General features: G+C 58.5%; 1 protein-coding gene across 2 annotated transcripts in view; it reads left to right on the top strand.

Annotated features, from left to right (window-relative positions):
• Positions 1-1,171: 1,171 nt before the first annotated feature.
• The window catches only part of MGAT5B (alpha-1,6-mannosylglycoprotein 6-beta-N-acetylglucosaminyltransferase B), a 67,475-nt gene continuing 56,461 nt past the window's right edge, over positions 1,172-12,185 (top strand). For both annotated transcript variants that reach the window (XM_043905408.1, XM_043905407.1), the window contains exons 1-2: positions 1,172-1,860; positions 5,633-5,745. In XM_043905408.1, the coding sequence (XP_043761343.1) occupies positions 1,793-1,860; positions 5,633-5,745 (181 nt within the window). In that variant the 5' untranslated portion in view covers positions 1,172-1,792. The remainder of the gene's footprint in view (positions 1,861-5,632; positions 5,746-12,185) is intronic.

Raw genomic sequence — 12,185 nt, 5'->3', positions numbered from 1 at the left:
GGTTGGACCAGACAAGGACTGGATGGACCAGTATAGAGGTTTCCTCTTCTGGAAAGGCCCTCGGGGTCATCCATGTCCTTCTTCACACGGCCTGAGGCCTGGGGCTTTTCCCAGCCTGGGCCTTCCCCGGCTGTGCCTGGCCAAGCTGGTCTGGAAAGTGCTGTTCCTGACTGAGCAGCATCCTCAGATCCAGGCTTGGTTCTTGCTTGGGGTGCTCACAGGGGCCACTGACCCCTCTCTGCAAAAGCAAATACCTCTCCAGGGTCAAGAAGTGGAGGGTAAGGGAGGACATGCATGCTTCCTGGAGTTGGAAGGAGCCTTAGTGAACCTCACGTGTGCCTGCCAAGTCACTTCAGTCATCTCAGACTGTTTTCGAGGCTATGGACTGTAGCCTGGCTAGGCTCCTCTGTCCATGGGATTCTCCAGGCAAGAATACTGGAGTGGGTTGCCATTTCCTCCTCCAGGGGATCTTCCTGACCCAGGGATCAAACTCGTGTCTCCTGTGGCTCCTGCATTGCAGGTGGATTCTGTACCGCTGAGCCATGGGATGAGGTGGGGCAGGGTGAGGGAAACCGAGGAGTCCCCTTGACTTTCAGGCATAACCCACTGGTTAACGGAGGCTCTGAGACTAGAACCCAAGCCTACAGAGCACCCACCTGCCCCTGTTTCTGGGCTCAATGGAAGAGCCTCAGTGTCACAGGCCGAGTTCAAAAAAAGGAAGCAAAGGAGAGCTGCTGCAGTCTCTTTCCAGAGAGGGCCAAAGGATGGGTGGAGGTTGCAAAGCGAAATCGTGGGTGTGAAAGGGCCGATGCAGAAGCCCTGTGGCTGCAGAGGCAGGGGCAGCGACCCGAGGGAGGGCCCTGGCACCGGGCCTAAGGGGGCAACCTCCTCCTAGCGCCGACTTCCTCTGTGCCCTGCAGGAGCCCAAGCAGCCCTCGGCCCTCAGAGCTGGTGGCACCCGGCATGCTTCCGAAAGGGGGGCCTGGGGAAGTTGCAGGGCTGGAAGGAGGCTCAGGGAGGCCCGCGGGCCCGCCTGCCTACCCCAGCACCCCGCCTCGGGCCTGGAGTGAGCGCCGCTGGGCCGCGGCCACGAGGTGGCGCCGGCGCGCCGAGGAAGCGTGGTGGCCGCTCCCGGGCCGCCCCAGCCTCTCTTCGGCCGCCTCCTCCGAGGAAACAATGCGGCGCCTCCGGGCGTAACACAGCGCGGGGCTGGACACCGGACACCCGAGCGCGGGCAGCGGAGAGAGCGGGCGGCAGGGCGGGCGCGGAGCGCCCTCGCCGGGGGCCATGGGCGCGGCGCGGTACGCGGCCGGGGAGCGGCGCGGCCCGGAGGCGCGGGGGGCCGGGGCGCGGGTCCGGGGCCGCCGCTAGCCGGCACCGAGGGCGCGGGCCCGGGCGGGGATGAGGGCGCCCGCGGCGGGGAGCCCGTCTGCGCGTCGCGGCGCCGTCCCGCCCTGCGAGCGAGCCCGAGCAGGCAGACGCGCGGCCGGCGGTCTGGGGGCGCGCCGCCTCCTGGCCTCTAGAATGTGAAGCGGGGAGGGCGGAGACGCAGAGACGGCCCGGCCGGGCGTCCTCGCCGGCCTCCGGCAGCCGCGCGGCTCCCCGGCCCCTGCCCGCCGAGACCCCGTCGACCCCGCGGGCCGCGAAGCCGCCGGGCCCCGCGCCCCCTCCTCGCCTCGCTTGGACCTGGATTCGGCCCGCAGAGGGTTCGCGGCCAGGACGTGGCCAGAGCCGAGCTCGGGACCGTCCGGCCGGCCTCGCCCTCGGCTTCTCGCCCGGACAAGTTTGAACAATGATCACAGTCAACCCCGATGGGAAGATAATGGTCAGAAGATGCCTGGTCACCCTGAGACCCTTTCGGTAAAGTTCTTTCCCGTTGGCGCGGGGAGGGCTTTTTCTCCAAGTGGGCGCGGGGTAGGTGGGCGAGGTCAGCCCCTGCGAGGGTGCCTGTCCCTACGGTGACTGTGACTGTCCCCGTAGCAGAGGGGGGCGGTTTGTGCTTCCACCCTTCGTGGTGGCCAGAGGGGCTGGGAAAGGCATGGAGCTGGGTCCCGGTTCGGGTGGGGAGGGTGTACGATTCGGGGACGTGGACCAAGTTTGGTATAGATTCGGAGAGGACTCGGGGTGCGAAGGTGGGAAAGGGGGCAGAAATCACCCATGTTGCGGTCCTGGGCCCGCGAAGTTGCCCCAGCCAGGGCGCCCCTTCCCTGCCTCTCCGGGTCCTTCCCCACCTCGCGATCGGCCCCACCCCCGCGGCAAAGTTAGCGCTCGGAGCGGGGTGGCACCCCCACCCGGCCGGCCCGCCCACCCCCTCTGCCCGTGCCGCCCTCTTTGACCCCGCCTTCTGCGCGCACTCCTTTTCTCTCGGCGGGGTGCGGGCCTCTGTCCCACGGGAGGGCCCCGAGATTGGGGCAAAGACCGCCCCCCCCCCCCCACTGGAATTCGATCCCCGACCGCGGGCCTTGGAAAGGTTGGGGCAGGGGCGGCACTGTGGGGAGGAGGGGTGGCCAGGGCGTGGAGGCAGGATGGAAGTCAAGACCGACCTCCTAGTCCGACCTGGGTGGTCCAGACCAGTTAGGGCTATGGACTCTGGGGGGCTGGCTAGGTTCTGCGGGTCCCACCCCAGGGACCCCCAGAGCCTGGCGGTTCCAGGGCAGCTACTGCTCCTCCCAAGTGCCGTCGGAGCCAGGCCTGCAGCCAGGTTTGGGACGCTAAGCGATGAGCGCCTAGCAGAATTAGGGTGTCACCTCGCCCAGGGGCTGGACGGCGGAGGTCGCGAGGGAGCTGCGGGACCTGGGGCGGAGAAGGGGGTGGCCTGACTCCGGATGCGGTCACAGGTGGGATTTGGGTGAGGGAGGGAGCCTGTGAGGGTGGGAACTGTACAGGCAGAGATGCCTGAAGTTTGGGGTGCGGGAGGGGCCAGATTTGAGCCCCTCCCCTCCAGACCTGAGGCTGAGACAGGGGACCCCTCCTATGCTCCCCATTCCAGATGGGGAGACCGTGGTCCCACCTCCCCATTGCCTCCCTCCGCCCCTTGCTCCCACCCCCCACCCCCAGGCTATTGTGCAGAGTTGAGGAGACAACCTTCAGGGCAACAGGGATCGAGCTGGACCTCCAGTGTCTAGAGGATGCAAGAGGACTACAGAACCAGGGGTCTCCAGGGAAGAGCCTTGGGCGGGTGATTGGGTGTGTCAAGAGCCCCCACCCCGCTAAAGTTCCCCTGCGAAGCAGGATGGGAAGCTATCATCTCTGGAAAGGACCTTGTTCCTCCAGGGAAATCCTCAAATCCCTAGCCAACCAGCAGTCCTCAGCCCTGTCTCTCCCACCCAGTGTTGGTCTCTCCCTCCAGGCCATGGGGAGCCCAGCCGCTGACCCCAGCTTGGCTGGACATTTCGCAGCACGGTTAAAGGTGGTGGCTGACCGCAGCACCACGGACAGCGCCAGCTCCCTTAAGCTCCTTCGCTCTGGAGTCCTGCCTCTGTGGCTCTTTCTGGCTCTTTCCTAAAAACAGGATTCAGAGGTGGGATTGCCTAGGGTTCCCCTCCCCTCCCCCTAGGTTATGTAATTTCACCTCAGGGTAATCCTAGGCTGCCCAGACCCACAGCCATCAGTGAAGTCTTCAAATCCGTTTCACATGGTTGGGGGTGGTGGAGTTGTGTTTACAGCCTCCAACCATATCACCTCTATTTGTTAATCCTCCAGGGCAGACTGCTCCTGTTGGTTTTCCCAGAGTCTCTGGCAGGGTCCTTACTCTCTAGTTGCTTCTGGAATGTTGCTTGAGTAGATATGAGCGTGGACAAAATCATCTTAATTTGAATCTACTGTAAATGGCCCTGGGATTGGGGTCTGGCAGAGGGAGATGCAGATGAGGTGTTGGGGCTTGAGGTTCTGTGTAAAGGCCTAGGTCTTCTCATAGCAGGTTTTTGGACCCTGGCAGTCCAGTTCTAAATACGAGTACCCCATAGCTGGGGAAGGGAAGGGAGGAGTAGGGGACAAGAAACTTGGAGAGATCCATCCTTGTCCTCAGGCTGGGGGGACAAACTGCTTTTCCCCAAGATCTTCTTGGGCGTGTGACCACCCTCCCCTTACAATGTCCCTCTGACTGCTAGCCTGAGACCAGCCTGGGCCACAGCCCCACCCCCAGGCTTGGTGGAATTCAGTGAGGGGTCTCTGAGAGGTGAGGGAGATGGGGGAAGCTCCCTTTTCCATCTCTGCTTTGGGGTTCATTCTGCTCCCCTCTCTGATTTAATCTCTAATGGCTTCCTTTAAATATGGGTTGGGAATTTTGTTGTGCTTTTATTTTCTTCCACAATTATGTGTTTTCTTTAATGGACCAAATTTTAATTAAATACTGCTCTGCCAGTTTCAGATAATGAAGATTAAAATGCATAAGGCAAGTCTTGCATAGAGATACAGACAAATGTAGGGTTTGAGGATGGGGGTGGAGGTGGGGAGGATGGAGGTCTCTGGCATCACTTGTGGGGTTCCCCATGGTGTGGCTGGCTCCAACAGAAATGGGGTTCCTCACCCTGACCTGAAGGGGAGCAGCTCCCCTTTCAGCTCTGCCAGTTCGTCAAGTTCTTGGATAGACTCAAGGTCCCAGAACAGCCTCCACCTCTGCTGCCCTAAGGCCAGATTGACCCAGAATCTAGTATAGAAGCAGCAGGAGCCTGGGGCCAGATGTGAGGGTGGGTTCCCTGCTGGGTGTCCCCCAGGAGATTCTCTAGTGCCACTTGGCATGTAATCGAGTCTATGTGTTGAAGTATAAACAGTTGTGTTTTGTCAGCTCCCTGGAACACCGTGACAGCACACACTTGTGTGACACCCCTTGCACAGGGGTTGACTTACTCTGACCGGTCCGTGGTTCACGCTCCCGTGCGCCTGTCTGGTGAAGATGTGGGTTAGGGAGAGTCTGGACACAGAGAGTGGCCACATGACTCTGTCCTTCTAGACCTTACCATCTGGTAGTAACAGCTCCCCTCCACCCCTACCCCTCACCCTGAACATGACAAGGTTGTGTTAAAGCGAGCTCATGACTGGTTACAGCAGCAAGACACATGTACACAGGAGCTGACCATGTTCCAAGTGATTGATGGGATCCAGATGGGTTTTGTCTGGACCAATTACTTGCCCTCTAGCTGGCATCGGGTTCTGCTGTCTTCACCTATACCAGTGGTCCTCAAACTTGAGCGTGTATCTGGGTGACCAAGAGAACCTGTTCAAACACATTGCTTATCCCCCTCCCAGAGTGTGTGATTCCCTAAGCCAGGGACTGGGGCCCAGGAATGAGCATTTCTAATGTGTCCAAGCTGCTGCTGCTGCTGCTGGCCTGGGGACCACACTGTGAGGACCTCTGCTGTCAAGGGGCCAGCTTCTGTCTGGAGGCTAGGAGCTGCCCAAACTCACACCTTATGTGCCTCAGTGTCCCTCGTGGTTTTTTGTGTGTGGCTCATGGTCACTTCTTTGTAGTCCAGCTCTCTTTATCCTGTGTGATAGGAGACCTACTGGCCGGGAGCTCAGCCCCCTGATCTTTTACTCCTCCGTTTGTCCATCCCTTCCTCACTCATTCATTCGTAGGGAGCCCTTACGGCATCGGAGTGCGTGTGCTGACCCGCCCTATTGCTCTCCGCAGGCTTTTTGTCCTGGGCATTGGCTTCTTCTCCCTCTGCTTCCTGATGACATCTCTGGGAGGCCAGTTCTCGGCCCGGCGCCCGGGGGACTCCCCCTTCACCATCCGCACAGAAGGTATCTTGGTGGGGAAAGGGGTGTGGAGGTTTGGGGGTCAGAGGAGAGGGAAGCCTTTGAGCCTCACCCTGCAGGAGGCTTTCTGGGGCTCTGTCTTGAGGGCCTGGCCACCTTGTTGGTGGACGTGTGAATGGTTGGGGTTTTAGCTCTTGACCTGTCTGTACTCATCAGCCTCCTTCTAGCCTAGGTTCCCAGGTCAGGAAGGGCCTTTGAGCCAGGAGCTCCCCAGCATCACAAGAGGTGGTCTGTGTTGCTTCTCTAGTGGGGCAGTTTGGGGTCTCTGGATATGACCCCTGTCTGTTTGAGACACACGCATTCTGCTCCTTTGGCCCAGGCTGTGGCCACAGCACAGGCAAGACTGGCCGTGGGCTCACGTGTCTTATCTCCAAGCTCTATGGTTCTTCGTCCCAGCCCACGTTACTTGTGAGGCAGGGGAATGGAGGGTCAGAGTGTGGGCTCTGGGGACCGGATGGACTTGGTTTGTACCCTGGTTCATCACCTACCAGCTGTGTGCTGTTGGCCAGGTCACTTAACTCACTTGCGGAGAAGGAGAGGAGTGACTGTTTTCCGGGGTCAGATGGGACGAGCTCACGTGGCATGGGGTGTGACCGGGTGATGGTCTGGGAGGCCACCCTCCTGAAGGTGGGTCCTGCCCCCCTCCATCCTGCTCAAGGAAGAATGGAGAACGGTTCAGAAAGTCCTGCTCGCTGTGTCATGGGGGCTGTCCCTGTAACCATGAGAAGGAGGGACAGAGTGGGGAAACTGAGGCAAGGGGGGTTTCTGTAACTGTTCAGGGGGCTGCTCTGTGGACTCTCCCCTTCCCCCCACTCCCCAGGAAGTCTTTGTTTGACATCCACCTTCTCGAGTCCCCAGGCCTCATCTTTCTGACTCCCCGCTTCCCAACGATGGATAAACCCTCCAGGAGGATGGGTTGTCGTCTGGGGTGGGTGCTCTGAGGGGCACTTACTCTGCCATCTGGTGTCTCCTCTTTAGATTTATGCCTTCGGTTTAACATGTACTTCTTTAAACTTGCAAAAATCTCCCAGCAGGAATTTCACATTTATTAGTCATTCAAACCTGAATGTAAATGAATCTGTCCCTTCTCTGATTCATGGAGGTCCCTCAGTCTCTTTGAGCCTCCGTCTTCTCCTCTGGTAAATGGGGCTAACAGTGCCCACTTCCCCAGGATTGCATGAGGGGGCATGAAGATAACATAGATGAAGGGTCCCAAGCAGCTTCTGGCAAAGAGTGTGAGCTCCGCAAACATTTACAGGATGTGCTGAGTCTGAGATGCAGGAGAGGATGTTTAGGGAAGAGGACCAAGGAGGTGCGAGGACCTGGGATCTCTGCGTGGGAGACTTCTGAGGATTGAGATTTGAGGAGGGGGTGAGGCAGTTGTAAAGGTGCCCTTGAGGGGTAGCTTGGGGGCGGATGGGGGGAGGTTGAGAGTCGGGGGTAGGGTATAAGGAACGATGTTCAGGCTACCTGGGGGCCACTCTGGGCAAGGGGGCGTGTCTGTCTGGGTGGGCTTGGGCAAGCTGACCTCTGAAAGGTCGAGGATCCAGGAGGTGGGAATCAGGGGCTGGAGGAGGGGTGTATGAGTGGGCTCTGGTTCTGGTGCTCATCTCCCTGATGGTGGCCCCCATCCTGGTAGTGCTCAGAGGACCAGGGCTTGTGGGGGTCTTACTGTGCTCTGTACTATGCACTTCTGCCCAGCATGGGGAGAAGGGGCCCAGCTCCAACGTAGATCGTGTGTCTAAGGGGAGAGCAGAGCTACCAAGGGGAGAGGACTTGCCCAGGGTCCTGCAGTTAGAGTTAGACGTGTGTGTGTGTGTGTGGTGCATGTGTTTAAACTTTCCATCTGAGTGTGTGCTGTGTGTGTACTTAGTCGCTTCAGTTGTGTCCGAATCTCTGCAGCCGATGGACTGAAGGCCTGTAGCCTGCCAGGCTCATCTGTCCATGGGGATTCTCCAGGCCAGAACACTGGAGTGGGTTGCCATGTCCTCCTCCTGGGGAATCTTCCCTAACCCAGGGACTGAACCCAGATCTCCCACACTGCAGGCAGATTCTTTACCGTCTGAGCCACCAGGGAAGCCCTTTCCCATCAGAGTATAGTATCCAGAAACTGAATCTGTCCAGGCAGCCAGCAACCCAGATCCAAAGACAGAGCATCATCCTCCGTCCCCAGAAGCACCCTCAGGCTTCCTTCCACTCTCCACTTCCCCGCGGACGCCAGGACCTGACGTCTATAACGCAGAGGGGCACCGCCCCGGTTCTCGGACTTTATGAGGACGGCGTCGTCTGGCAGCTGTTCTGTTGCCTGCGCCTTTTTCTCTCCCTGTTGCCTTTGTAAGGTTCACCCCTCTCCTGGCGTGTGGTTGCCGAGGTTTGTTTTCACAGCCGTGCAGCATCCATTGTGTGACTACGACACAATGTATTTCTCCACTCTGTCCCAGGGCGGACCCTGGGCTGTTTCCAGCTTGGGTCGTTCCTGAATTGTGCTGCTGCGAACATTCCAGCATGTGTCCGTGGTGGACACACGTGGGCATTTCTGTCGGGTCCGCCTGGGGGTGGAGCTGCAGGTCTCCTCTGTGTTGTGACTCCAGTTCTCAGACGCAAGTATATCCAAGTCTTTTCACACCAAGGGACAGGCCCCCTGGGCTGGGAATTTCCTGCCTGGAATATGGAAGTAAATGTTGGGGGGGTGGGGAGCAGGACCAGAATGGGGGCCTCTGGGAACCCTGGGGAGGTGACCCCGACAGTTCACATCCCAGGTCCCCATTGTCCCCTCAGTGTCCCTCATGCCCTTGGTTTGAGCTGGTTTTCTTGGGGAGACCCATAGCAAGGAGCTGGAAGAGCCCCAAGTTTGCGTTGGGGGTTTAGAATCCTGATCCAGTAAGAGATGCCACCTCAAAGGAGACCCCGGGCTTAGGGCAGCCCCACAGACAACCTAGGAGGTGCCAGCCTGTCTCTCCAGGAGCTGCCTGGGGAAGGATGGGTTGGAAGTGGGGGACGGTTGGAAGGGGTCTGGGGAGCGAGGTCACAGTGGGGGCTGGGTGTTAGATAGTGTTTATTCCGGGGATCTGTGCAGGCCCAAGGCAGAACTAGAAGAAGGAAACCCACTCAGGGTTAGAAAATAAATAGAAAAAATAACTTAGGAAGAAAAGCCCTCCTCTGGCCGATAACACCGTCTGAGCGCAAATAGGGAAGTGATCTGTCTTTTCCTCGCCTGTCAAGCCTGTGAGGGGAGCGCGTCCCCAAGAGGACATGACTGGGGGAGGGGCAGGGTGCAGGGTTTTCCCTAAAGAGAGGGGTGTCTTCCACCACCTCTCCCTGGGGAGACTCTGGGTTCCCCTGGGGGCCAGTTTCTATTTTGTGATGAAGTTCTCTAGTTGGGGGAGAGAAGTGTGACAGACATCTCATTCTCTATTCTGCACACTCATCCTCACATGCAGGGAAGCAGGAGGCTGAGCGGAGGAGACTTGGACCCGGGAGGAGTCCTAACCTAATTCCCTCTAGCTGTGGTTGGGCCCCGCTTTGGGGGGAGGATTTTTTTTTTTTTTAATGCTCCCTCTCCAGTCCTCAGGGCTTTCCTGGTGGCTCAGCTGGTAAAGAATTTGCCTGCAATGCAGGAGACCTGGGTTTGATCCTTGGGTCGGGAAGATCCCCTGGAGAAGGGACAGGCTACCCACTCCAGTATTCTGGCCCGGAGAATGTACAGTCCATGGGGTTGCAAAGAGTTGGACACGACTGAGCGACTTTCACTTTTCCAGGACTCGCTTCACACCCCAGTTCCTCTTTGTTGCCTCCTTTTGTCTTAAGAGGAACTTGCTTCCCTTCTCATGACAGGGGACCTGAACTTGTGTCTGAGGCCTCTCTCCCGAGGTCTCCGCAGATTCCCCCGGAGCCCGTGTGGCTGTTCCTGGCTGACCATCTCGTCTGGAAGTAGAGGTCAGAGGCCGTCTCTGGGGACAGGGCTGCAGGCTGGAAGTGCTTGATTCAGCCGCTTGTGTCTGCCCTGAGATCTCCCGGTGGACTGGCCCCAGCCAGGATTTGAACTGGGAATATCGGAGACATAGTGCCTTGCTCTGTAGCCTGTCTCTGGCCCAGGATCTCGGTGCTAAGGGGGCTTCTCTTCTCAGAGGCTGGCGCTGGGTGGGTGTGCCAGGGCCTGCCCTTGTCCCCCACATTGCCCAGAGCTCCTGTGGCCTCAGCTGGTTTCCTCAGTGGCCATGTGCAGAGAGACAAATGTGCGCTCTTCTCCAGCTGCGCAAACACCAAGTCCAGGCCTCCGTGTCGAGTGCCTGGGAGGTCTCTTCCATCTGGCGAGGTGGAGGCTCCTTCAGTTTTCAGGAACCAGTGGGAAAGGGTGGGGGTGGGGAGAAGAAAGGGGACAAGGGTGGACAGGATGGGGCCTCAGTGGGTGAGGAAGCACCCTTGTCGGTAAATGTGAGGCCCCTTTGTATCTCTCAGCATCGCGGCTTTCCTTATTGATATGGAAATATGGAGGGAACATGTGTGACTTCTGAGATGTGTCGCCAGGGACCTCACATTAGATACATTTCAATTTAGCGGATGCTGAGAGCAGGGAGGTGACTCGGGGCAAGGCGCATTGGGAGCCTGCTCTGCCTGTGGTCCCGGCTGGCGGTATCCAGGGAACACGTCACGTGGCAGGGCCTGCCGGCCCGACTGACTGTTTGCTTGGCCTGTTTCCCTCCTGGGACCTGCTCCCTGCCTCATGCAGGGCAGAAGACGTGCCTAGTGCCCTGGAGCTCCTTGGGAAGCGATGGGCGGGGAGCTTCTGGAGTCCTGCACCATCTGTAGATGCTCAGAGTAGACGCTCGAGCCCCAGGTGCTGGGAGGGTATCTTGTGGTCTTCGCCCAGTGCGATGGAGGTGGCCTTCAGACTCATCCAAGAGGGGACTCTTTCTCCTTAGAGCCAGTTTATAAGCCCTCTGGTCTTCTGGAGTCACTCTGTTGACATTTTTTGGGTCTTTTTGGCCACGCTGTGTGGCATGCTGGATCTTAGTTGCCTGACCAGGGATCAAACCCGAGTCCGCTGCAGTGAAAGCACAGATCCTAACCACTGGATCACCAAGGGGTTCCCTCTGTTGACAATTTTAAAGAAGGATGTCTTTGTCCTTCAGATGAAGGGCAATCCAGAACACTCACGTATCTCCAAGGACTCTAGGGGGCTTATGTCTCTCTCCCTGGACACCTCGTGCTCTGACCTGCTTCTATTGAATTATCCTCTTGGGTGTCTCCCCTCCTGCCTCCTCTGTGTCTCCCACACTGACCTATTGGGAAGGACATTCCTTACCCCTAAACCCTCACACACGGATTGGGGGGATTTGGGGATGGGGGCTTGGACCACCGCTCAGCACAGTGAGCAGATGACAATTCTCTCTTGGACACCTGCCTTTCAGAGCCCCCTGAAACCCTTCCCCATGGGTCATCCCTTTGGTGGTGGAGCATCCCTGTCCTGTCCAGCCCCTCTGAGCCATTGTCCTGTCCCTGCCCACGTCCCCAGGCCTTGTCCTCCCTGCTAGTCTCCCAGGCTGAGCTGGGAAACTCCAGTCTTCCTAGTTGAATATGCAGAGTCATTTCGCTTTCTCTCTGTCTCATTGCTCTGGGCATCTAGACGATGCTCTGGCCCACCCAGGGGTTTAGCAAAACAAAGCGGAGCTCTCTCCCTAAGGAGATTCTGCAGGCTTTTATAAGAACACATCTTTTCTTTCCCATTACCTCCATTTCTCTGGAGGCTGCTAGGGGAAGAGATGGAATAGGAGTCTCAGCCTGTAGACCCTTGAGTCTCAGTAAGTCAGACCCTCACATTTTACTGGAGGGGACACTGAGGCCCAGAGAAGGAAAGCGACCTGTCCCCTCCCCGCACCATCCGGGGGGCAGGGCAGGTCTGGAGTCAAGACCTCTCCTGGGACCTGGTGCTGCCCCCAGGCTTGGTCCGGCTCTGTCTGGCTCTTTCGACCCTTGCAGTTATTGGCTCCATCAGCTGTTTCGCAGCTTTTGTAATGGGGTGGGGGCGGGGTAGGCATTGTCAGTGAGATCTTGGGAGGGGTGCAGACAGTGAACTCCGAGGGGAAAAGGACACTTGGGATGAGCCTGGAGAGAGGGCAGCAGTGTGACAGGGCAGCTGGCAGGCCCGAGCCGTTGCAGGGAACACCACACGGCCCCAGGAGCTGTGACGTGGCTCAGTATTGCTGGAGTGCTGTGTCTGCAGGTTCCAGATGCTGCCCAAGCTCTGTGGTCCAGTCGGGCCCGAGTGCACGGCCTCGGATAACAGACTCTGGCTTGAGAGTGTTCCCAGCTGTGGTCTCACTTTCCAGTTTCCATCCAACTCCTTTGGGGAAGGGGCCACCCCAGCTCCCACTATGAGCGATCAGGGCAGCCCAGGGAGGCCAGCCACTGCATGATTCCAGGAC

Source organism: Cervus elaphus, chromosome 5 (genome assembly GCF_910594005.1).
Source record: "Cervus elaphus chromosome 5, mCerEla1.1, whole genome shotgun sequence".
Classification (NCBI taxonomy): Eukaryota; Metazoa; Chordata; class Mammalia; order Artiodactyla; family Cervidae; genus Cervus; species Cervus elaphus.
The sequence above is the reverse complement of the archived record's forward strand: the minus strand, read 5'-3'. Positions and strand labels throughout refer to the sequence as shown.